Raw genomic sequence first — 26,487 nt, forward strand, 5'->3', positions numbered from 1 at the left:
CAGCTCTGGCTTGCTTGGGGAGGCAGCAGGGGCCCAGATGTAAGGACGGGCCCCTTCTCAGAGCTGAAAACAGTCATAAATGGGGGCTGGCCCTTATCCTCACCCTATTTCCTACTTTAGATATTGGCCATTGGCATCCACCTTGGAATTAAGGAGGCGCTAGACTAAGACAGGGCCTGGGCTCTGAACCCATACTTTGCTGGGTTCAAATTCTGGTTCAGCACAGACTGGCTTTGTGGCCTTGGGTGTGTTACTTCACCCACTGAGTTTCAGAGTCCTCATCCATGAAACAAGCCTGGATTGGTCCTCACCTAGCCAAGGATGCTGTGTGACGTCATCACACAGAAATTGCACACAGAGCACCCAGCATCCTTGGTCCTTGGTCCTTTCCTTGGTGCTCTGCCACCTGTGGAAGTTGGAAGCCCTTTCCCAGCCCTGCTCTGCAGCCTTTTTCCCACTGCTAAGGTAGGTGAACGGGGTAAGGGCCAATCTGGTGAGGGGGAGATGTTTAATTAAATCTATCCGTAGGCACTTCCAGAAGACTCTTCTTTGCCAGACCGTAAGCTAAGTTCTAGGGAACTTGGTGATGGGACCAGGCTATAGTACCAAATTAAGGCAAGGGTCCATAAGGTAGGGTAAGGACTATGGATTTGAAAGGAGGTAGGGGAAATCCACGAAGACTTCCTGGTGGAGGTCACTTGGTAGAGGTGTGTCAAGGCCAGAGAACAAAGCTGGCCCTGATAGGTTGGGTTCTGGTCTTTGCTCTACCACTTCTCTGTACCTGGGTGTGCTCCGGAGGCCTGCCAGCTTCTATGGGGGAGATCTCTGCCCTGAGGAGGAACTGAGGACCCCGAGTAGGGGGGGGCTCTCTGTTTTCCTCAAGGCAGGAGGCCATGTCGAGGATGCACACAGAGGACGGCTATTTGTGGCTCAGCGAGGATTTGACTCATGCTGGGGGGCGGGGAGGATGTGCAGGAGGGGAGATAGGGACATGTGAATCACAGAATCAGACTGAAGTAGTCAGTGACACATGGAAAGAGCCTCCTTTGCCGCCTCTAGTCAGGCTGCAGCTATTGCTGTAGGGCAGGGACCAGCGGTCGGGGCTCCTGGATCCCTCTGTGACTCACCTGGTGACCTCTACCGGTGCCTAAGCCCTTCTGTGCACTTCCCGAGACGAGGCTTGGGCATGGCTCCCCCACCAGAGCAGAGGGCTCGGCACGGGGACTGTGTCAATATACCCATCTCCTAAACCTCAGTTTACCCATTTGCTACATGGGCCTGGGTAGGAGTTACCTTCCCATTGTGCCCGATTTCCTGGGATGAGAAGCAGGTGCTACAACCCAAAAATGGCCATGATCTGTACCAGTAACTAGGGCAGGTGGCTCCTGGCCTGGGGAGCAGACGGCGGATCCTGGACAGAGTGGCTGGCAGATACCCCATGTCCTTGGCCTGGACCCTTTGCTTTGTTCTGGGGAGGCCTCAGCTGGTTCATGAACTCCTCTTGCTCCTTGCTTTGTCCCAGCTCTAGTCTGTGGGGAAATGCACAAATGATGATATCTGGGTGTTGGTACCTTTCGGAGACCCATGATGCTGTCCCCCCAGGGGAACCAAGTTGGTTGATCCTGCTGCCACAGCAGTCTGAACACCACAACTCCATCTGTCCGTAGTTGAGAAACTGAGGCACAGAGACAGGAGTGGGTGAGCCTGCACAAAGCCATGGACTCAGGCCCCAGGAACCAGAATTCAAGTGTGCAGAAGAAGGCAGCATGGGGCAGGGTGGGTGGAGGTTCTGGGCGCCCCCAGATGGCACAGGGAGATGGAGCTACACGGAAGACAGCTCAGGTCTGGCTTACTTCTTCTCCGCACTTTCTTCTTGCTTCCTGGAAAAATTGGCTGCTCCAGCACCCAGCCCTTCTGGGAGAGTCATGAATTATGCACAGAAGCCACAGGCCCAGTCCTGGGCAGGCCCATCATAAATGAACTTTAATAATTCATAGGGAGAGGAGCCAGGGAAAGGGAGGGCCTCCTGGGCCAGCCCTGGGGCAGCCTCTGCACTTCCAGCCCCTCTGCAGTCATCCGCTGCCCAGCCCACCTGCCTGCTCCTGGGCGGGCCTCACGCCAGCTAGGGCAGGATGGTGGGGAGGTCACTCCGACTCTGGGGGCCACCGCCACTCAGCAACTGGCCCGTTCTTCCAGGCCAAAGAGCAGGAGGTGCCTCTCTCTAAGAGGGCAGGAAACAAAAGAGAGGAGGTCTGGTGGAATGCTAGCTAAAACAGTAACCCCAGGGGGCATGTGGGGATCCTGTTGCTGGGGTAGGGGATGGGGGGAGCGCAACTTAAAGTGGGGTGAGGAAGTGGATTTCACCAAGCAGGTGAGGCATGGGCAGAGACCTGAAGGGGGTTAGAAGGGGATCTCCTGAACTTCTGAGGAAAGAGCAGTCCAGGTGGAGGGAACAGAATGTGCGAAGGCCTGTGCACAGAGTATGGGAGTGTATTCAAGCCCCAGTGAGGAGGTCAGTGTGGCCTGAGGAGCAAGGCGAAGGATGCCATCAGCCTTGCCGGGGGAGGTGGCCAGTGAAGGAGAAAAGGGAGAGTGAGGCTCCAGAGGGAGGTCAGTGTCTCAGTTTGGGAGATCTGTTAGATGGCCAAGAGGCCAGGGCACGCCAGCACCTGGGCATTTGAGACTGGGGTCCTGAGGAGAGGTGTGTGTCGTTCTGATGGGCATTCATTAGCTGTGTGACCTTGGCCAGAACACTCGGTTGCTTTGTGTCTCAGTCTCCCCCCTCTGAGGAATGGGGGTGAGGGTTGGACTGCTGTGAAAATGAACTGAGGCATCACAGAGAGAACGCTAGTCTGTCACCGCTGTGATGCTGACACAGGTGCAGGCCCCGGGCAGGGAGACCCCAGTTAGAGCCCAAATGGCCTGTGGAGGCCTCACACTGCCCCTTCTTGGACAAAGAGAGATAAACAGAGGTCTGGAGAGGCCAAGCACTGCGCTGGATGTTGCCGCAGAGTAGGGCCTGGTACACAACAGGGGCTGGGGGCGAGGTGGCCCCAGGGCCCCTCCCCACCCTCCTAGTGGAGCTCTGGCCTGGATCCCCCACTCCTTGGGGACTTCTCCAGCCACGCTCCTGGTACTGCAAGGGTTGCTCCTGTGGGAGCTGGAGCAGCCCCCCTTACAGGCTTCTCCCCGCTGCTGGAAAACCCTGTACCAGCCATGGTGAGGAGGGACCTGCTGAGTGGCTGCTATGGAACCCCTGTGCTTGTGGATGTAAGGACCACCTCACTTTCTAGACAAGTTACCAGAGGCGCCAGCAGATGAAAGGTGTTACCAAGGTCACACAGCTAACCATGGCAGAAACAGAAGTCAGGCTCAGGTGACCCTCCATGCTACTGGGGAAACTTCCTACCCCGTCTCAGCCAGCACGTCCCTGGTTGAGGCTTGCCTCATCTATAGGTCCTTCCTGACGGCCGAAGACCCCGTGGACCTTTAATCCTGCATTAATTGTGGGAAATGAGGCCGAGTCTGTGACCATTTGCTGTGTGAGTCCGGACACCCTCCATCCGTCTCTGGGCCACGCGGGCTGCCTGGCTCTCCCAGCCCTGGGCCATGCTGCTCGCTGGCTCCAGGTTTCTCCTGCCCTCCCCCAGTCAAGCTGTTAGGAGTAAATACTGGGCTGGACCCAGCGCCCTAATTAAAGCCGGCTGATTGTTCACTGTTAGTCTGAGGGGGGAGGCACAGTCTCGCTGCCACGGCTGCGAGAGCCAACTAGAAGGAAAAGCTTTTTCCCCGGGAAAGATAGGGAAGGGACAGCCCGTAATTAATAACCTCATTAAGGAGCAGTATTTGGGCAGGGTCCCAAGACACACATAGTTGAGGCCGATGGATTTGGACTAATTCGAGCTTCGGCAACGTCAGCCCCTCCCCAGCTCCCCAGGGTCTCTGAGAGTCACTTGTGATAAGTGGGCTGCCTTTGTCCCTATGTACATGGGAGGGGGATGTGGGGGGATGGGGGTGATGACATGGGGGGGCAGGTTGCTTACACTATAGGGGTTTCTTTAGCTGAATTACAAATCAGTTGAAGATGGGCCAGTCCTTTCAGTCCTGTGCCTCAGTTTACCTGTTGAGTGGGTATGTGGCTAGCAAGGGAGCCTCATTACACCCACATCAGCTGAGCCAACACGCTCCCCATCACCCTGTGCTGACTGCCCTCCACATCTGTAGGCACTTTCATGTCCTTGGCCGGGAGTGGCTGAACCCAGCTGACCTCTTAGGAGTCAATGACCTTGGCTAGACTTTTGCCCTCTACCATCCTCAGCAGGCTGTGATCAAATCAGGATCAGGGGTGATACCCTGGCTTTGAGCCCTGAAAGACGCCAAGACCCAAGCATCTTCTCTCCTGAGCAGATGGGGAAGGATGCTCTGATCTCAAGAGGCCCGGTCTCTCCCACAGGGTTGGACCTGTCTCAGGGTCTCTGAGGCCACTCAGGGAGGGGTTGCAGCCCACCTGGAGGCCAGTCTAAGGTATAGGCACAGCCATCCCATGCTTAACGAGCTGCCGGTCTGAGGAAGAAGATTGGACTGTGGGTCTGAGCATATGAATGTGTGGGGCAGTCAGCATTGCTGACAACCCCTCCGTGGGGCCATGGTTTTCAACTGCCTCTTCTTTGGGTCCTGAGAGGTAGACAGGTGGTGAGCTTTATTGCCATTTTCCAGATGGGAAAATTGAGGCCTGGTTCAAGGCCTCAGAAGAGCCAGGACTGGATCCTGGCACTCAGTCTGGGTAGAGAGAGACATCTACCCGAGCCGTCAGGGAGGACTCCCTGGTGGAGGTAGCTCTGGAGATGCCACAATCCTGGGGTGCAACAGCCTTGAGCTTACTGCTATTTGCAATGTGGCTATGGTCCAGGGGAAGGGCCAGCCACGGCCGGGGCACTGCTTCAGCAGGGGCCACAGCTGCCATCTGCACTTTGGGTGGCTGCTGGGAGAGAACACCCTTTCCAGGCCCACTCACATCATCTTCCCCTGGGCTGGGGTTAGCCCTCTTGGGCTCTCTCCAGGTCTGTGTGTCTCCATCTGTCTGTCCCTTACCACTCTTCTCCTGCCCTATCTTTTCTTCTTTCCTCTTCAGAAGACTGTGAAGGCACCAAGGTGGGAGGTGGCAGGCCAGCTGAAATATAATCAGAATAATTAAATAGCAATTTATTTTAAATCATTACCTCCCCCAGAGCCGGGAGAATAATTGGCCAGCCTGTCACGAGAGAAGCAGGAGACCTGTGGGCTGCCGCCACTGTCAGGCTTGGCTCCCATGCCCTGAGCCGCAGGTGGCCCCACACCCCTCTCCCACCCCAGCTTCATCCTGTTTTTGCGGTCCACCCCTCCTGCTTCACCTGCAGTTCCACCCCTGCCCCCAACCCCCCACCTGCCCCCTCGTGATGGCTGCTCTTCTGAGCCAGTGGGAGGACTGTAGATTGCTCATAGGTCCCCCAGGGAACTAGGTTGATCCTAGGAGTCAGCCTGGTGGAGGCAGCCCGCAGCCGGGCTTTGATGGTGGAATGCCTCCATAGTGGTAAAGAGGCCTGCAGAGGCAGAGGTCAGGAGTCCTGAGGCCCCTGCTAGACCCTGCCCGCCCCCCACCTGTCCCTGTCTGCTCTGGAACAATACCTGCCTCCTTTCCTCCTTGCCCTCCACAGGGTCCAGCCGCCCACACCCACCCATGCCCTCAGAGGGTAAACCTGCCGTGTCACCTGTCTCTGGTTTTTTGATTTGTTTAATTATAGATGAGTTTTCTGCATAATTTATTCCAAAAGCCTGGATTATACTGTACAATTAAATCACATTCTGATCAACAACTTCGCGTATAAAATTAACAACTGGCAACAGTTTAATCTGTGCTGTGCATCTGCACATGGGCTTTTTCCCTTTTTCCCCTCCTCCCTCTCCCCCACCCTTTCCCCCCTCCTCCTGCCCTGCCCCTCCCCTCTGGGGGAGCCTGTGCAGCTGGCCTCAGAGCTCAAGGCCCCAGAGTACACCCTGTAGGCTGGCCAGGGCCTCCCGAGGTTCAGGCTGGGCTCTAGGTGGTTCTGCCTGCTGAAGGGGGTCCTCAGCCCCATTTCCTCACCCCACATGGAGATGACCTTGCTCCCTTGCATGTGGTTTTGAAGTCTGCCCCGGAGAGTGAGGCCTGGCGCCCTTGGGCCTTCCTCCCGCTGGGCTGCCCTCAGTCGGCCAGTCCCAGGATGAGTGGCCCCTCTGCCCTGTGCCCACTCCCTGCCTCTCTCAGCCTTTCCGGCAACCCCTTCCACACTCCCTCCCTCCACGCCCCTTTCCCTAGGTCATTTAGTCATTGGAGGGAGCTTTCCTGAGCACTGGGATGCTGCTGTGGGTGCTCTTGTAGCCCCTGGGAGTGCCTGGTAATTAGGCATATCAAGGCTGCCATGTGGATTTCGCCATGGAAGCTTTCCCGCCAGTCATCCCCCCTATTTACAGACAGGAATACTGAGCTCTGAAGAGACCTCAACTCCCCAAGGTCGAGGTCAAGGTCACAGAGGCACCTGTGCCTGAGGCTTCCCAGAAGCTGCCTCATCCTGCAAGGTTGGGATCAGGGAACTGATGGAGCCAGGAGGACGGGTCTGGCTTCCCTTTATGTATATGCCCTGCACCCACCCTTGCCAGGGGCCTCTGTTTTCTTATTTGCAGAATGGGGGCCCAGGGCCTGCACCACCCTGGGTTCATGCACATGGAGGACACAGCGATACAAGGCTCTGTCCTCGGCCTCTCCTGCCCACACCAGTCATCCTGAGGGCTGCAGCCCCTGACTGCACGTGCCTCCTCCCAGACACTCTCTCTCCTCCCTATCTTACTAATTTGGCACTTAGAGACACTTGGAGATAAGCAGTGTCATCTCAGTGAAGAGCATGGAAAATCACAGGGACGCAGAGAACCAGCAGGTGGACCTACCCTGTGGGGAGGGTGACCCATGGGCAGCACTGTCCGACCAGCGAGGCACTGAGGAGCCAGGGCTGATGGGAGCCTAGGCAAGATTTGGTCAGCTTGCCTTTGACCCAGTGGGGCCATGGACCCTGATACGTTCCCCCATACTTGCAAAGCCCTGATGCCGTTCTGCCAGGAGTGTGACTGTGCCTGTGCCTGACCACGTTAGCCTCAGCTTGGTGGGTGCTTTCTCCAACCCTCAGACAGGAGCTCTGGAGGTGTAGAGTTGAATCCCAGCCTCCTTGGTCCCATGGTGTCGCGCCTGGGAGCCAGCACTGAAATGCCAGCCAAACCCTGGAATCCGCAGAATCTCGTCTCAGTGACAGTGTAATGATTTATCTATGATGTTCTTTTTAATACTGGGACACACATATTGCCTTCCTAATTGGGTTTGGTTTAGGTGAATAATCAGAGTCACTTGTTTTCCCTGGCACTGTTCTGATGTGCAGTGCCGCAGGGGCCTGGGGTCTGTCTGTCCATCCGGCCCAGGGCACCAGACAGAGGGCTGGAGCCACCTTCCCCCAGCCCCAGCCCCCAGGAGGACGTGAGGACGTGTGTCCTGCTATATCATGGGCAGACCGGTCTCTGTGGCCTAGAGCAGAGTCTAGAGCCTGGGGGTGGAAGTGGGGAGGTCATGTGTATGTGCATGTGAGTGTATGTGTGTGTGTGTGAGAGAGAGAGAGAGACAGACAGACAGACAGACAGTGGGAGGGAGGAAAGAATGTGTGTGTCTTGGAAAGAATTGGATTTATCCTGAGATTTGGCTCTTCTAACATTCTTTTAGTGTTGAAATAGCCTTTTTAGATGAAATGATGGTGATTATAATAATAATAATGTGTTGTCTGAACAAAATAAAAACTTGGCATCCATGTCTGTTCTTCCAATTAATTTTCATTTACTTATCTGTGAAATCCTAGAACCAGTGACTTAGAGATACACTAGAAAAGAGTCAACAGCCTGGGGCCGAATCAGTGGTGTGCTAGTAAATGTTTACAGTTCGCTCTGTGGGGGGGGGGGGGACTGTGATTTGTAGCATTTGCCGATTTCTGTGGTATAAATATTCCTACTATGGCCCATTTCAGGTTCTCAGTGACAATCCTGGATGCAGAGCTGGGAGGGGGGTGCATGTGCTCACTTGGCTGACTCCAGCACCTTTGTGGATCAGGCTCTGTGTCTGTTGCTTCTTGGGTGGTTGGCCTTGGGCCAGTCACATAAAGCCCCTGTGCCTCAGTTTCCTCATCTGTAAAATGGGGATGATAATGCTTGCTGCTTCGTGAGGCTTGAAGCAAGAGAGCAAGTGGCATATTGGCACCACTCCATGGACAGCATGGGTGTCCTTGTACATACTAGTCCCAGAGACGATTATTATTGGCATTCATCCTAGACCAGTGAGTGAGTGGCTGAGGTCAGGGTCAGGGCCAGGGCAGAGTTAATGGCTCCTTTCAGAGACCAGCTCCTTGACCTCAACCATTTTTGTACCTAGCTGGACACAGCAACCTACCTCGACATTAGCCCCACCCCCCACCCTGGGCTCTGTCTCAGGAGCACAAAACAGCCACCTGCCCCGCTGTCTACCCACAGCCACAGCCAAGCCATCAGCACCCGGCACATAGGAGCAGGGGCCAAGCAGGCTCTCAGTTCTCTGCTGGGCTTTGCCCTCCCCTGGCTAGCAGCAGAGGCCTGATTGCCCTTTGTAGCCTGGTCTTCAGCCTGGCCCCCTCCTGGGCTTAGGGTTAGCTTTCTCCTTGTGGTGGGGAGTGGAGGTGGGCATCAGGCTGTGGCTCAGCCAGCAACAAGCTGAAGCTAATACCTATTGCTTTTGATGTTGATTTTTTTTTTTTTTTTTCCATCACGGTCCTGACATTCAGCTTGGCAAATTGCAATTAGTGATCCGCCCGCCTCCTGCTCCAAGTTCCCATGCCAACCGACCGGGGCACACACAATGGCACAGGCCCAGCCCCCAGCCATGGGCCTGAGGATGGGTGTGGGGCAGGGGGCTGGGGTAGAGGCTCAAGCTCTTGTGAGCCGGGGAGCTAGCAGCGTCCTGGTCCTGAGTGGCGCTGCGGAAGGTGGGGGAGGTAGCCAACCCAGGGCACGTATTAGGGCCGGATTCAATCTTCTGGATCCTGTGGTTTCTGGGGTATTCCTCCGGAGACTAGGGAGCTGGTATCACCGCCCCCTACCTGGCCCTATGGGCTATGCTTACCCCATGGTGTATTTAAATCTTTGTGGTAACTCTCCTGGGAGCCCTCCTTGGAATGGCCTTGTTCCCAGTGTGCTGGGGTGAGGAAGTTGAGGTGCCTTTTCAGATTTTCAGATGCATTAGGGCAGTGGCCCTTGGTCACAGCAGAGAACACCTTGGAAAGTGTGAAGAACATCTCCCTGGCAGGTTCTTAGCAAGGACTGTTATGGTTTTGCTCACTGGATCTGGCACTTCCTGAAGGAAAGTCACAGGTTAGAACGTGGGCCGAGCCTCCCCCCAGAGGCCATTCCTGTTCGTGGGTGTGGGCTGGGAATACTGGGCCTTGAGGCCACCGGCCCCTCCTGTCCACTCACAAATATCCCGGTGCAGCACCCTGGACCACCTGTTCTCATCTGTCCTCCTCATACCCTGCAGCGTGGCCCCAGATTATCCCCACTTTCTGGGGGAGGAAACCAAGACACTGGTGGGTCAGAACGAGCCCAGAGTAACGGCAGTGCGAAGATCTGCTCAGGCTGGTGGCTCAGGTGAAGGACTCCTGGGGCTTGCCAGGCCCCCAGAAAGGGGCAGGATGGTTTGAGCTGGACCTGCAGGCAGCAGTGAGCTTCCAATAGCTTCTGTGTGTCAGACTGCTGGGAAGGTGAGGGCCGCCTCCAGCGGAAGCTTTCCGGGTCTGCTTCTCAGATGAGGCCCGCAGGGGCAGGAACCTGCCCCCAGTTACACAGGGACTTGGTGGGGACAGCAGTGTGACTCATGTTCCTTCCCCTTCCTCAGGCCTCACCCAGCCTCAGGGACAGGAGGCTCTGCCATCCAGCAGCCCCCACATGGCTCACTCATGCCCCCCTCTTCCCTGGTGTCCAGAGTCCCCATGTTCAGAGCAGCAACATCAAGGGCTGGCTCTTCACGGTGAAAAATAGTCTCCCTGCAGGCTTCTTGGAGCTGCTGGACTCCCTCAGCGCATTTCAACGACAATCCGCTCTCCTCCCTGGCCTTCCGACAGTACGTGAGGAGAGCCTGGGCCACCAGGTCTGGGCTTCAAAGGGAATCACAGGCTTACTCCGGTTGCTAGCCTCTGTTTCCCCTCCAGTGAAAATCAGGTTCTGAAGGAGTGGCTGCTGCTGGTCGTGCCCCGGGTCACTCGGGAGGGGGGCCTTCCTGATACCTGTCTCCTCTCTGCACACAGGATGCAGCACTGGGCCCGGCGCCTGGAGCAGGAGATCGACGGCGTGATGCGGATTTTTGGGGGCGTCCAGCAACTCCGTGAGGTAAGCCCACTGCCCTGTGCTTTCTGCTCAGGGGCCCTCTTCTGAGTATGAATGGGAGAAGGGCTCCAGAAATAAGGAGTGAGGTTAGGTGTGGGGGGCCACTGCTGGGCCCATTGGGGCAGGTGGGGAAGCTTCTAGAGTTTCTGAAGCTGAGCTGAAATCAAGCATCGGGGTGGGGGGCCTGAGCTGAAATCAAGCGTCGGATGCCTAACTGAATGAGCCACTCGGGCGCCCCAGGCTTTCGGGGTTTTAAGTGGGGGAGGTCTGTGTTGCAGTAGTGCCTGAGGCAGGAGGCCAGGCCCTGGAGGGTGTTGTGGGTGCAGCTGTACCCAGAGTCTGAGGGACTGTCCACACTATGAGGGTGTAGCCACGGCGGGCCGCTCAGGGCGCCGCTGTAGCAGGAGACAGGTTGAAAGCCGGTGCTTGGCAAGTTGAGGGATCAGGGCAGGAGGGGTGATTGATTAGGCGCAAACGGCCACATTCATCCTCGGAGATTATGTTAATGTTTGAAATAGTGATGTGAAGAGCAGGCCATCCGTCACCCCCAGAAGGCTGCAAAATGTGTCGCTGTCAGGTTCCTGAGCCGTTGCTCTTGATGTGGAAATGCAGAGGCTCTGAGAGCTGAGCTCTTGGCCTGCTTGGATGGGACTCCCAGGGTCTCTCCGCAGGCTTGGACCAGCGGGCCCCCTGGAACCGAGCAGAGGAGTAACGGTTCTCCTGCGGATGGTTGTCCCAGGACCGGCAAGATGAACAAGGGTTTCTGTAGGTGGTTCAGCCACGAGGCCAGGTCTGGACACTGTTTATGACATGCCTCTTGGTCAGGACTGGGATCATCAGGTGTAACCTCTATGGGGAAGCTTCTGTGGGGTTTTAACCTTGGTCCTTTCCACCTGCTTAGCTTAGGGTAGCTACCCAGGAAATGGGGCTGGCAGTGAGTGTGTTGCCACTGGCTGTGGATAGGACTGTCCCTAGGCACAGATCAGGGCTGGATAACAAGGTGGTAACATGACAGGGAGAGGGAGTCCGGGTCTGGAGGTCTCAGCCCCCAGCTTGCTCGGTGTCCTCCCCCTCGTGGCCCAGTCTCTCTGAACCTCCCTGCCCTAACTGCTGGGCTTGAATTGCACTAACCCCCATCCCACTCTTCCCACGAACTCTTGATGACTCAGCCGTACTTGGAGGCCAGCAGAGCTTTCCAGAGAAGGCTCTGTAGGAAAAGCTGTTCCGGAACACAAGTCAGTTTATGCTTAGGAATTGCACCCGGCACTGACTAGGTTCTAAGTGGGTGCTGCCAAGTGTAGCCATGCAGGTTAATGGAGAAATGATAGTACCCTGGAATGTGCATCATGTGCCTTTCCAGCTTTTGTATTGGAACGTGAGGTGTACCCCACATCAGTTGTTAACTTTGCACCTCCTGTCGAGAATCTTCCCCGTGCCTTGACATCTCTGCTTGAGGACGCTGTTTGTTTTATAATCACGGGCAGATCAGACCTCGGACGTTTGCCAATGAGCAGATAATGCCCACATTTCATGCATGAGATTTGGTTCTGCCTGAACCGTTGAGCTCCCTGGCTGGTGAGAACCAGCGATGGAAGCCCAGCTCGGCAGCCCCACTGGTGTGCTCCTGGGTGAGTCCCTGCTCCTTTCTGATCCTCGCTCTTGGTCTGTGATGTGGCTGGAAGGTCTGGCTGGAGGATGACGTGGCGAGAGTAACAGTGGGTGGGCTGACACAGGTACACCCTCTTTTTTAGAAGTTTAACTCCCTCACCGATCATTTTCACTCCGAGGACCTGTTGAACCCTTCCTTTCTGATGGGAGGTGAGTGATTGCAGATGCTTTCATCAGTGAATACACCTTCCCCCACACTCACACAGCCACCCACCACCAGGGTCACGAAGCTGGCTCAGGGCTCCCAACTCCTGTTCTGGGCACTGCTTCTCCCCTGGCTGCACCTCTTGGAAGGGTGGGCAGGTTAAGCCTGAGGACGTGGGGAGCTGGCTGGAGCAGGGGCTGTGCTTGGCACGGCGGTGGCCAGCCTGGCCTCAGGCAGAAAAGTGCTGATCCGGCGTTCCCGGCTGACTCCTCCTGGCACCCCTCCGCTTGGCGATGGCTGCCAGCTCTCCAGCGGCTTTCTGTCCTGCTCCAGTTTCTTCTCACCTGCTTCCTCAGCCTCTTACTTCCTGCTGACAGCTCTGCGACGGCTTCTTGGCGCTGGGCACTCTGGTGAAGTGGGTGGCAAGAAAGCAGGTGAAGAATCCTAGAGGCAAAGGACAATCCCCTGGGAGCAGGAGGGAGCCAACCTCCCCGCCCCCTACACGCCGCCACCCCAGACCTGATAGAGTCACCATGGTTCTCCTTCACACATGTATGGGCGGGCCTGTGAGGCCAGCGCCTGCCCAGCTCTGATGGGTCAGGGGGATGCTTGCAGCAGAGCCCCGACCCAACTGTGGGTGCTCCCGGGGATCCTGGCCTCAACTCTGCTGAGCTGATAGCCTCAGCCCCCAGGATCCTCCCCAGGCCTCCCTGAGCTGATTCTGTACTACTCCCAAACACCCTGAAGTTGGGGTATCCTGATCAGGGCCCGCTTGGCCTTCTTCCTCTGCATGGCTGCCCTCTGCCCCTCTCCCAGTCCTGGAGACCATCCCACTCCCAGAAGCTGGGCGCCACAAGAGCTGGCAGCTGCAGGAGTCCAGAAACTGCAGACAGTGGCATTTGGGAGCATTTTCCTTGCCTTGGCACTTTCCTCCTCCCAAGCACAACGCCATGGGGGCATGGCTGCGTGTAGACCAGGGCCCACTTACAGGTTAGTGGGGTGTGGGGACAATCTGCAAAGCACACCAAGGTGGGGTGTGGGGGCGGTCTGCAAAGACCCCATCGCGTTTCCCTATTTGAGCCCAGGGCCAGCATATAGCGGGTGCTCCCACTGTGGCCTGGTGCTCAAGGTCCATCCCCACCCCCATGCTTAGCCAGATATTCCTGAGCCTTGCCCCCTCCCCGCCCCTGGGTACCACAGCCCCACCTCCCCCCAAGCCCTGGCCTACTCCTGGTGTGACAGGGCACAAAAGTGTGGACTCTACTGTGGCCTGTCCTCTCCAGAACCCCTGGAAGCTGATCAAGGTCTCCCAAGCTCCTTGTCTGCCCTCCCCCATCAGCACCATATTGTCCCCATCCTGAGTGGGGCGGGGGAAGAGCAGAGAGCATATGCTTGGGCTCTGAGCTCATTTGCATAATGAGACTGATCAAGATGAATAATTCATCGGGTGCCTGGGGGTGCGTGGGGGAGGATGTGGCGATGGCCAGTCTCCCCGCTCTGAAACCCAGGTCACTCTGATGGGTACAGCCAGGAACCTACTCACGCCTGACTGGGTGTCCAGTGTAGAAGGGGAACAGCTCTGGGGACTGCGGGAGAGCAAAGCGGGAGAGATTAGAGTCGGACATGAGGAAGAACCCGTGGCTCATCAGTGGCACCATCCTGAGACAGGTTCCTGACCTGGGAGAGATGCCTTTCTTGGAGGGTCTCTAAAGAAGAGAGTGAGAAGATCCTCTCTCTGGGGTGAAGGAAGGCTTCCTGGCCAAAGCTGGGCTGGGAACAGAGATCTGGGGCCACAAGCCACTCTCTGGAAAGGGTCAAGCCAAGCCTGGGTCTATGGGAGCCTTTCTCAGTCCACATTAAACTCAGAAACGCAGAAACGGCTTAGAGCCCTGTCAGCGTCCCTGGCTGCCTCAGTTACATGACAGCCTTAGCCCGGCTAACGGCTGCTGGTTACTCCTGTGGTCTTAACATACAAATGGGAAAACCAAGGTCCCGAGCCACTGTCTGCATGGGCCAGTCCCATCCTGGAGCCCCAACAAGCCAGAGTTACGCAGTAGTGGGGTTGGGGAGGAGTACCAAAGCCAGAGGTGCAGGTCTGGGACCTGCCTGGAAGAACTACCCTGAGGCAGCCCCTCCCCTCAGCGGCTGAGCTGTGTCGGCAGAGAATAGGACCCTAGGACTCAGATCCCTATACCCAAATCTCCTACCCCTCCCCCCACCCACTGCACTACTGTGCTTCTCTGGACAGGCATGGTGATTCAGACCGATGGCGTCCATGGTGGCATCCTCACTGCTCTGGGTAGCCAGGAATGGCATTTCTGAACCCGTGATGGTGCCTCAGTCCCAGCCCATCTTGTCTGCCTCTGGCCATCCCTGTACCCCGCCTGCTTAGTGCTCCCTGGGAATGTGTAATTAATATTTGTGGAGCACCACATCTGGAGCTGGCTCCTGGCAAGAACCAAAGTCTGGCTACATCAAGGGCCCCTTTCCTAAGGTGCAGGGAAGCAGGGACAGGGCCCCTTCACACGTGCCTTTGAGTCAGGCCTCCCGCTCTCCCTCCAGCCCTCCCCGCTGGCTGGTACCACTAATTCCTAAAACTCATGCGTACCACACACTGGCTTTGAGGTGGTAGCCAAGGCTGCATTTGGCCCCCATCCGGGGAGGGTCCTCTCTGGGAATTTGGATATTCAGGTGGGGTTAGTGGTGCTAAGAGTGCCTGGGAAGCTCAACCCTAGAGGGGCTGGGGCAGAAGAGAAGGAAGGAAGCCAGGGTAGGGGAAGGTCCCCGGAAACCCTACAGCCCCTGGAGGGCCAGGAAAGGGGAATTCAAACAGTGATGGCCCCCAGAACCCACAGTTGGTCCTTCTCTCAGAGCTCTGTAGTTCACATGTGCCCCGAGAGGCAGGCCTGCAGCTCTTCGGCCAAGCGGGTCCCCTCCACCCTGCCCGCCCTTGGAGACCAGCACAGCTGTCCCAGCTGACAAGCTCATAGCCAGGTGAGGGGTGCTGAGGGAGCCCCAGCCAGGCCCATCAAAGCCCCTCCCCACAGTTCCCAGAAGCCTCAGAACCTTAGCCGTAGGGGCTCTGCTTTTGCTCTTCCCAAAGCCCCCACCCTTCCTCCAGCCAACCCCCCAGTGAGACCCAGCAGCGCCCTCCTTTCTCCCAGTGAAGATGATCAGGATGTGGGGCGCGTCGGGGTGGAGGTGGTGGGGGGTGCGGGTGTGAAATATGCCGCTGGGTAGGGATTGCTGCCGCTCGCCTCCCTAAAAACCCACATATATTATTCTTTAATGGAAAGTTAATTGTCTTATTATTCTCTCCATATGGTCCTCTTGCTCGGCACCCAGCGGGGATGCATGGGGCCGAGGAGGGGCTCCTGGGAGGGCGTCTGAAACGTGGTGAGGCCGCCACTTGAACGTAATTACATACACAGAAGCAGATGCATGGAAGCCTGGCCGAAGCTCGCCCGCCTGGACCCCCCCCTCTGTGCCCCCAGCCCAGCCTGCACCCCAACCTCTTTCCTTCCCAGGCCCGCCCAGAGTGGGTGGGGGGCTCTTCTGCCCCTCCCCCACACGAAGTCAGGGAGTGCTGTCTCCTGAGCACTGTGCGTGGAGACTCTGTGTCCTGCTCGCCCCCTCCCCACACACTCTGTTGTCGCCTCCAGGAGAAAATTCCATTTTTGAAGCTTTTCAAAAGCCATTTCATCAGTGGCAGGAACTCCTGCCTGCGGGCCAGCTGACTGGCTTGGGTCTCCAACACCCCTTCCACGCACTCTCCCACCAGAGAGGGATGGTGTGGAGGGAGGGCCACCCCGAGACAAGTTGCCCGGGGACCCTGGCTTATGTTGGCCATGCCTTCCGGGGGCACCCGCTCCTGGAGTCTCCGGCTCCTGAGCGCCAGGCCAAGACCTGTGCCCTCCTCAGCCCCTGTCCCCTCCCAGGCCTCTACTCTTCCTACTCCCCAGAGAGGGAGGGTGTTAGGTCAGAACAGCCTCACAGCAGGGCAAGGGCGCAGTGACAGGAAAGTCCCCAGACGAGCATGAGTGGGTGGTTGCCTCCCTAGCCAGTGCAGGAGCCCCTCGCTCTGGAGTCTCGCAGCGCGAGGCTGGAGCAGGGAGCCCTGCAAGGAGGCTTCTGGAATTCTGGCACAGCCTCAGTGAGCAGCTGCTCCCCAGCCGCCTGTGGAGGTTGTAGGTGTGGAGGCCTCTGTGTAGGTCTGTGGGCGAGGCCTCTCTGGGTAGGATCAGCAGGCCCATGGCTGGTAGTACAGGCACAGGAGAGGGACCACCGCAGGGCCACGGCCGAGGTCCATTTCAGATAGGGACCGGCTCAGAGCAGGAGGAAAGAGTTGTACATTCCAAAGGTGAGATCTACCGGAGGTCCCACAGCTGGTAAGTAGCAGAATTGGAACTTGAACCTGGAACCTGTGCCACAGGCAGCAACTCCATGGTGGGTGATAAGAATGGAGTGGGCAGGACTGGGCCTTCCCACACTGAGGGACCTGGAGCTCTGAGTCTTGCTTCCCCCACTCGTGACATGGGGATCCAAGCACTTCTGTCCTCATGGGACATGAGAGGATCTCAAGGGACCTGGGGCAAGGAAAGGCTGTGGACAGAGCCCTATAAATGTGGGGGTGCCTTTGTGTTCCCCTCCCCATTATCAACTGCTTGCCCTTCCAGGAATTGGTCACGGTTTGAGGAAACTCAGCTGCCTGTGTTGTCCCCTTTGCTTGGCTTAGCCCAGGAATCTCGTCCCTGCCGTCTGAGTACGTTCCAGTTGCTAGAACAGAATACCATAGACCAGGTGGTTTCTTTCTAATGTTTCTGGAAGCTGGGAAGTCCAATATCAAGGTGTCACGAGATTTAGTGTCTGGCGAAGGCCCACTTTGTGGTTCATAGACAGCTGTTTCTTGCTTTCCTCACATGTTAGAAGGGGGAAGGATCTCTCCAGGGTCCTTAATCAGGACTCCAGTCCCCTTCACAAGGGGCTCTGCCCTCATGACTTAATCACATCCCACAGAGCCCACCTCCAAATACCAACTCCAAATCCTGGGATTAGCCTTCAAAATATGAATTTGGGGGTAACACAGATAATTCTGTCTCTAGCACTGGCTGACCATGGCATCTTTGGGGAACCTTAGAGGGAGAGGCAGGGCTTGAAGAAACAGGGCCCATGGGCCACGGAAGGGTGGGTGACTCCTGGAGCCGGGAACCCGGGGAGCCAGCTGCAGAGACACCCCTAGGGAGGAGGCAGGCAGCAGGGAAGGAAAGGTACCCAGTACTCCAGAAGAGGCCTGTGAATCTGTCTCTCAAATCAGTCAACCAGCTGGCAGCTTGTCTCCAGGCCTGGTGGATTGGGCATGGGCCTTGCTGGCAGTGCAACAGAAGTGGTAGGAAACCACTGATCTGTGGGCCGACCCCAGGTGTGGGCACTGAGGATAGGTTAGTGGGTCAGAAAATGGTGTGGCTGAGGATCACGGGTTCCTGAGGGTGGCAACTCCAGGGATCTCTGGGAAGTTCGTGACTGGGGTCCCTCTGTTTATTTATTCTTTTTTTTAATTTTTGTTTTTTAAGTTTATTTGTGTAAGTAATCTCCACACCCCACATGGGTCTCGAATCCATGACCCCAGGCTGCTCTAATTGAGCCGGCCAAGTGTGGGGGTCCCTCAGTTTAAAGAAGAGACCCTTTCAGAGGCATGGTCATGCCTCTGCAGGCCGACCGAGTGCCTCTCTGGAAGTTTGGGTTGAGAACCCGTGGCTTTGCTGCACACTCCTTCCCTGAAGTGGATGGCTCTCTATCCTTTCATATTGGGAGTCTAATTTGCTTGTCAAATTTTACTAACGCAAGATACCACCTCTTCCCCCTCACACAGCAAGACTGTTCTGATGAACTCTCTGGGGTCCCCAGAGAGGCTGACCTGATGGCAGGACAGCTGGGGGTCAGCTCCGATGGGGACCCCGTATTGCAGATTACTGAGAACAGAACAGGGTCTGCTCCCCTCCCTGCTGGCCTCTGCATCCATCCCTGGAGGGCACTGCGGCTAACATGTCCTGAGCCAGGGGCCGGTGTGCATGATCAAGGGTGGCAGACGGGATGGGGGTAGAGGGCAGAAGGGGTTTCCATGCCGGGCCCCCGGGTACGGCTGACTCGAGCTGCATTCCTCCCTGCTCCTCCACCCCCATCCATTGCTGGATCCGTGGCAGCCATGGGGACACTTGCCTGAGATTTGTGGAGCCCCAAGCAGTTGGCAGAGGCAAAGAAGTAATTGGTTCTGACAAACCACATTCGGCCCCAGGGGCAGCAGGAGCAGCATTGACCATGACCAGGCAGGAGACAGAGGCTCAGCCCGACCTCCCTCCACCTTCTCTGAGCATTGCTCTCCTGTCCTCAAGAGCAGAGATGGAGAGTTTGGAGAATGTTACAGAAGCCTGAACCTCCCATCTTTTCCATACTTTGCTCCCAGGCCTGAGACCTGCCCTGTGGCTCTGCAGGGCAGCTGGCTGACTTCTTACGAGTATGTGGGCTGAGGCTAGGGGATCCTGGACGGACTCCTCAGCCCACTCCTTGTTCATCCTTGGGTTCTCATCAGTCAGGAAGCCCCAAGACTTGAGCGTTCTAGTCTCAGGGTGTGGGGTTTGGAGCTGGGCCCCCTCGAAGAGGTTGTACAGTCCGGGCGGAGAAGCAGGCTGCACACACACGGGGGTGGGGGCACACATACATACTCGCCTGTACCCCGAGGCTGGCCAGGAGTGTTGCTTAGCTAGTGACTGCTCAGTGGACAGAGAAGCAAAGTGGCAGGCATCTGAGGACCAAGAAGGGGGAAACCAGGGCTCTGATTGTCCCACAGGACCATGGGAAGCACCCGGTCCCCCATGGGGAAACAGAGCCAGTGCATCAAGGTAGACCTTCAGTGCCAAAAGCCCTGGGAGAGGTAGGCTTGCATGGGATCTGCCAGGCTTGGCCCTACATAGACGGTCTCCAATTACTCTTTGTGGGGGATGGAGGGTACAGGGGCCTTGAAGAAGGGCCCAGGAGAAGAGCTCGCTGCAAGGTGTGTTGGCACCCAGATGTCACGCTGGGGTGGGGGAGACTGGGCTGTTCCAGAGTGACTTGAAGGCCTGGCCAAGGTATGTGGCCTACACAGGGAGAATGGGGAGACTTTCGGCCTCCCGGCCATCCCTGTGCCCTCCCCATCCCCACTAGACACCCCAGCTTCTCTTCCTAGTGCACTTGCCATTCTCCTCATTCACCTCCAGGCCTCACCCCGTTTTAAACCCAGCCCATAGCTCCCTCCCCCAGGAAGCCCTCAAGGTCAGCCCTGAGGTCCACAGTGTTCAGTGCACCCCACTCCCTTCAGCTTTTGCATCCTTTGGGTATGCACGGAAGGCAGGAGCTGCCAGGAGCCTTTTGTGGGCATTCTATGGGGTAGGGAGATTGTGACCAGAAGGCAGGGCCCTGCCCAGGCCTCCCCAGGGTCCACCTGAACACGGCAGTCAGACCTAGAAGGCAAGCAGCCCCTACTCCCCCACTGGGATTCTTGGTCCCTTGACTCACTGGGAGATGCCTCTCTGACCTGCGGAGGCTCATGGAAGTAGAGCTCGGGAGAGCACATGTAGGCGAGAGAGGACAGGAGTGCGACGGGGAATGGGGCTCTGTGTGCACCTGGGAGAGCCCCTGCCAATCTGCGTGCATGCTTTGTGGGGGGTGTGACCAGGCAAGTGTGTCCACACACGCGTGTGTACGTGGCTGAGCCCTGTGTGGAGGTGCACACGGGCACACTTACAGAGCAGGGTGGGATGGTGAGGAGGCAGATGCCGGGAGTTCTGTGTCACCCGAGCAGGCGAGAACTACTTAACTGGTTAATTAGTGAAGCTGAGAAATCTCAGTTGTGGGTGAGGAAGAAGCTCGTCTTCACACCCGCCACCTTCCCGTGCACCGTAAACATGTCCCCAGTGACTCCATGCCACCGTGCGCAGCAGCCCCGCAGGGGCACAAGGTGCCAGTGGGCTGTGTCTCAGTGTCCTGGCACCCCAGTGTGTCTGCATCCCGGGATGGCTGCTCAATCAGGTGGCCCTTCTTTGGAGAGTGCAGGCCTGGTGCAGGCCGTCCTTGTCCCCAGTACAGTGCACAGAAAGGCTGGGGGGTGGTGAGGCCACAGAGACATTGTTCCCATTTCACAGATGAGGGCGCTGTGGCGGTGAAGGGGTGTGGGCAGGAGCCTCCTTTCCAGGTCTTGGGCATCCTGGTGAGGGAGCATAGCTCTTCCCGCCCTCCCGGGACTGAAGTGTTACTTTCTGGAGGCAGCCGAACAGTTTGGGTGCCTGCAGGCTCAGAGGAGAACTAAAGCTTTCTGTAGCCCCTGACAGACCTCTACCCGCTTAAAACCACCAGGTGCTTTGTCACCAGCTGGGCCTGATTCCAAACCCCACCCCCCCACCCCTGCCCTCCCGGCCTGCTCAACACTTCCCCTCTGCCATCCTCCCATGCACCCCGGCTTCTGCAGCCCCACGGCCGCCTCTGTTCTGAATCCTCCATCCAAGTGCAGCTCCTGAGGTGCTAATGGGGTTTGTGGGGCTTGGCTCTGAGCCCCAGAGTCTCCTGGATGCCAGCTCCCCACTCTCCTGCTGCCCCACAGACCCCGGGCCCCTCTGCTGCCTGCGCTGTCTTTGCACGCAGGGAGACCCGGAAGCTGGGTCAAGTGGCAGCCACTTGCCTCTTGATCAGGTGTTGACGGAGGAGCCTTCATTATGCTCCATCTACAGGCACAGAATAAATTGGTGTGCAGTGAATTTATTCTTTTTAAAGAGGGACTTTCACACTGGGGAAAACTTTTTTAAAAGAACATTTATATAAAAAGCAATTACCATGCCGGTAATTTTTACGTATTCTCTCCCTTCCACCGCTGCCTTTGTGTTTTGAACGTGACCGCCTCCTGGGCAGCTGCAGCCTAGCTCCCTGGCCTCGGGCTACAGCTTCCCCGCCTGCTGGAGTGCCTCCTCCTCCGGGAAGGCTCCCAATGCAGGCAGGGCCTGGGCCCAGTAGGGGTCCAGGCTCCAGAGCACGGCTGGGTGGATTTATGTTCAAAACTCGGGTGCTTTGGAAATTTCCTCCTGCATGCATCTCTGTCCCAAGGTTGCTCCAATTCCAGGGCTGGTGCAGCCCTTCCAGGGCCCCTCTTGGCAGCATTGAGCACTTAGAGGCACCTGCTTCTCAGCAGTGTCACAGCCCGTTCGTGATGGGGGAGGTGGTGGTGTGGGAACAGGTATTTTCTTTCCCAAGGAGCCACTAACGGGCACCCTGCTTCCCCAGCCATTATTGCTCTCACACTCGATGCATTATGTAAATTGTCTCCGTTGCTAAGTGGTGGAGGAGCTGCTCAGGGGGAACGGAGGTCTGGAGCCTTCTGGTGGGGGGGGGGGCAAGCGGGGAGGCAGGAGACTGGTTCTGAAAACTCACTGCTCCATATCAAGGAGGGTCTGACAGCCCCCCAGCTCAGACTGGGACCTCCAGGGCTTGCACACTGTCTCCCTCTTTGACCACAGCTTTGTGAGGGTGCTGGCGGCACCACCCAGCAGACTGGGGCTCCCAGGAAGCTGGGGAAATCTTTCACTGGACAGGACCATCAGATTTGACCTTTCCCTCTCGCCTCAAAGTGGCTTCCATGATAGGGCACGTGCCCCTTTGCTGCCCAAGGAGGCATGCTTCTGCCACCTGCCCAAGTCTCACCAGTAGCACCTAGGACCACAGAGCCTCCTGAGAAACCCTTGGCAGAGCCGGAAAAGGTCGCGTCCATCCTTGGGGCTGGGTGACCCACCGCCTGCGCCCTGGGGCTCTGGCGGCTCCTTTGGCAGTGAGGCATGATGAGGTACCTAAGGGGCACGAAGGTTCCTGGGTGGAGCAAGGCCTGGGTGATGGAGGGGGCTCTCGCATGGTTCTCGCCGGGCTATCAGTCCTCCCTTTGGAGTCACAGACCGGGAGGTCTGGGTCCAATGTCTTGTTCCCTGTTCTCTGTTCTCTGAGGGCTCTGGATTGCCTCCAGCTGAGTCCAACTCTCATCTAAGCTTATACTTTGTATGCAGCTCCTCCATGGTGGTCTCACGCCTGCCCTCCCTCAGACTGGGAGTCCCCCTGGGGTGGATGTTTGTCCTGTGCAAGGAGGCCAGTGGGTTGAAAAATTGCGGGTTTTCACATTTGCCGGGAAATTACATGAGTTGGGGATTCCGGGGAGCGGATGAGAATTTGCACAGACGTATGTAGCTCACCCAGCCCCACTTCTCAGGCTGTCCCTTTCCTCCCCAGCCCTCCCCAAGCGTGGCTGCTTGTGAGTCTGGGTGACTCACCCCGGGGCTGGTTTAAACAGAGGTCAGGGCAAAGGTAGTGAGTGTACAGCGCTGCACAGATGTTGTGGAAGACGGGGAACTTCCTCCCCGCCCGGCTTCGTCCCCCACTGCGGGCTGCTGGCCCTCACCTTGCTTTCTGATTACCCCCAACTTTGGAGAAATGTGGAAGTGGGGGTGTGGGTTAACCAGACCGGGGTCACCAATACTAAATGGGTGTTTTGGCCTAAGGAGCCAGGTCTGTGTCCTCAGCTGATCCGGGAACTGAAACCTCGAACTGTCTTCATTTGCTGGAAGAGTAAACAGAGGTGGTGGTGATGTCAACAGAGCATCATATCGTCTTCGCCCTTTGAGGGGCCCGCAGCTCCAGGCCAGAGGCTGGAGTCCAAGCAGTCAGTCCCCTGTCACCAACTCCTCTGCCTACGTTATCTTTTCTCCTTTCTTCCTTCTCCCACGTCCCCTTCCTTCCTCCCTTTCTTAATATTTTTTTCTTTTTCTTACCTTTCTAGATGAATTGTTTTTAAAGATTTTATTTGAGAGAGAGAGATGACAGAGGGAGAAGCTGACTCCCAGCTGAGCAGGGAGCCCGATGTTGGACTCAATCCCAGGACCGTGGGATCATAACCTGAGTCAAAGAAAGACGCCTAACGCACGCAGGCGCCCCTCTAGGTGGATTTTTAAAGTCAGGGTTTTAAAATTGGCATCTTGGGGCACCTGGGTGGCTCAGTGGTTAAGCGTCTGCCTTCGGTGCAGGCCATGATCCCATGGTCCTGGGATCCAGCCCCGCATATGGCTCCCTGCTCAGCAGGAAGCCTGCTTCTCCCTCTCCCACTCCCCCTGCTTGTGTTCCCTCTCTCACTATGCCTCTCTCTGTCAAATAAATATATAAAATCTTTAAATAAAATTTAAAAAATAATAAAATTGGCATCTTGTACGCACACGGTGTAATGCCGTAGTTTCACCAGGCATGCTGTTAGTGGCGCAGCAGCCCCTCCTCTCCATTTCCAACTCCCCAGAGGCTGTCACTTTCTAATCTCAGAGCTTGGTATCTTTAAATGACATACTTATGTCACTACTTCATGATTGTTCCATTTTAGGCATTATCCACGGACAAGCTCTGAGGGAGAGGAGCACTTAGCTCTTCGCACTCCCCCTCTTAGCACAGCCCCACCCCTCACTCTCCCATCCCCCTCACAGGGTCCTGCGGGTGGGTCAGGACTCTGGGTTGATACTGTCTTCCCTTGGGCAAATGCTCTTCAGAACTGTAACTCAGAGTACACACTTTGGGGTACAATTTTTACATTTTTTTCCCTGCAGGTTAATAACTGTCTGGCGCCTGCTTCATTGTCGGTGAACCTTTGCTAAAGCTGCCCCAAATTCCCTGCCCTTCTCTCTGACCTCTTGTCATACGTACAGGTGCACCTGGGGTTCTGTCCCATAAATCGCCCGGGGAAGTCTCACCAGGAACCTCCCGATTTGCTCCTGTGAACACCGCCCGCTCTCCCAGCCTGCGGCTCAGACTATGCCTGGGATCTCCCTCACCTGTCATCTGGGTTGGAATCCCTTAGTCCTGGATGCCCTGGGCTCCACTTCCTTGGTTTCTGATGTGCTCCCTCATTTGGGTAGAGAGGATTTTCAGTTGGCTTCTTGAGGGACGGTACATGGGAGCCAGACTTCTGAGACTTACACATCTCAGAAAGCTTGCCCTCTCCCCTATGTTTGGTAGAGGTTGAAGTTGGGTGTGCAAGTTCAGCGTGGAAACCATTCCCAAGGCAGTGCCCCATTCCTTCCAGCTTCTCTGAGTTGCTGTGGAGAGACCCAGAGTTTTATCTCTAGAAACGTCCTCCCTGTGCCCAGTGTTTAGAAGTTCCACATTGCTATACCTTAGTGGGGTTTATTTTCACTGCTCACCACTCAGTAGACATTTCAAACTGGATGCTTGTGTCCTTCAGTTCTGGAAAGTTTTCTTGAAAGATTTCTTTAACTGTTTCCTCCTTAATATTTTCTCTGCTTTCTAAAACCTTTAATTCAGACCTTTTTCTTTTTTTCTCCTTTTTCTCTGATTTTCCATCTCTGTGGTTTTTTTAATCAGCAGATTTCTTAATTTTATCTTCCAACCTTTCTATCAAGTTTTTTTTTTTCAAGGTCTTATTTATTTATTTGAAGAGAGAGAGAGGAGGAGAGGCAGACTCCCCAGTGAGCAGTGAGCCCGATGGGGGACTCAGTCCCAGGACCCTGAGATCATTGACTTGAGCTTAACCAAGGCAGAGGCTTAACCAACTGAGCCACCCAGGTGCCCACCTTTCTATCAAGTTATACATTTTGTTACCATGTTTTTTATTTTCAGGATCTCTTTTTGGTCCTTTTTAAAAAATATTATCTAGCTCTTATTTCGTGGTTGCCACAGTGTCTGTTAGCTCTCTGTGAATGACAGTATTATAGCTTAAAAAAAAAACCATAAACCTCCTTTAGGGGCCCCTGGCTGGCTCAATCTGTAGAGCATGTGACTCCTGATCTAGAGGTCGTGAGTTCAAGCCCCATATTAGGCATGGAATGTATTAAACACACACACACACACACACACACACACACACACACACAGAAACTCCTTTACTTTGAGATAATTTTAGACTTACGGAGAAGTTGACAAAATAGCACAGAAATTCCCTAACGCTTCACCCAGTTTCCTCTAACATTATCATGTTGCATAACCATAGTACAAGTACCAAAGCTCAGGAGAAACTGACGTTGGTACACTACTGCCAAGCAAAGGGAAGACTGTATTCGGCTTTTACCAGTTTTTGCACTAGTTCCTTTCTCTATACCAGGATCCCACACTGCCTTTCCTTGTCACATCACCTTAGGCTCCTCTAGTGCGTGACAGTTTCGGGGTCTCTTTCATGATCTTGGCACTTTTTAAAAAATACTTGTCAGTTATTTTGTTCAATATTCCTCCATTTGTGTGTGATGTTTTCCTGAGTAGACCGAGGTTATGTATTTTAAGGAAGACCCCTGTAGGAATGAGGTGTCTTTCTCAGTGTATTGTATCAGGAGTACTTGTTGTCAGCGTGATTGGTGATGCTAATTTTGATCATTTGGCTAAGGTGGGTTGTGCTTCCTTCCCCCACTGCAAAGTTGCTATTTTCTCTTTGTAATTAACAAATCTCTTGGGAGATGCTCTGAGGTCATACAAATATCTAGATTCTCAAACTTTCGTTCATTCATATTAGTATCCTTTGATGGGTCTTGCCTGCAGCTGTTATTACTGTGGTGTTCTAATGGTGTTTTCCTATTCTGTCATTCCTTCTCCATTTATTAATCAGAATTCTTCCGTAGGGGGAAAAACTGTCCTTTCTTCCCTGTTTTACTTATTTATTCAGTTACCTATATCTGTGTTGACTCAGGAATACTTACTCTGTGGATTATGATTCATTATTATCATTATTTATTTTCTTGCCCCAATTATTCCAGCTTTGGCCATCGGGAGCTCTTCCAAGTTGGCTCCTCTGTCCTTTGACGTGCTCCTCTCCTTATCCCAGCACTTGCTTGCTTTCTGTTGCAACAAGACACTCCACGCTCATCTTGTATCTTCTCTAGAATCGACCACTTCCCCCAAGGAATTCTGGTTCCGCTTTTATTGGCACATGGTATTTAGACATTAAGATCTGTGTGCTGAGTGTGCTCGTGGGGTGAGGCTGCTTTGATGCCCTCTCATGATCAGAACTGGGAAATGGGAAATATATGTGTGTCTGTTACCCACGTGTACACACGTATCTATGATTAACTTCATTTATCTGTACAGATATTCGAAACTGTGGCTTTGTACTGAAACCCCTGACTCCAGTGCCGTGCAAAAGCTTCATTCCTCCTTCCCTCTTTGGTGAC

The 26,487-nt window shown here is 55.5% G+C and overlaps 1 protein-coding gene across 4 annotated transcripts in view; it reads left to right on the top strand.

Annotated features, from left to right (window-relative positions):
• Window positions 1–26,487, top strand: part of CACNA2D2 (calcium voltage-gated channel auxiliary subunit alpha2delta 2) — a 138,757-nt gene that overhangs the window by 15,952 nt on the left and 96,318 nt on the right. For all 4 annotated transcript variants that reach the window (XM_082702240.1, XM_082702241.1, XM_082702242.1 and 1 more), the window contains exon 2: window positions 10,377–10,458. In XM_082702240.1, the coding sequence (XP_082558366.1) occupies window positions 10,377–10,458 (82 nt within the window). The remainder of the gene's footprint in view (window positions 1–10,376; window positions 10,459–26,487) is intronic.

This window comes from Mustela nivalis, assembly GCF_964662115.1.
Source record: "Mustela nivalis genome assembly, chromosome: 1".
Taxonomy (NCBI): domain Eukaryota; kingdom Metazoa; phylum Chordata; class Mammalia; order Carnivora; family Mustelidae; genus Mustela; species Mustela nivalis.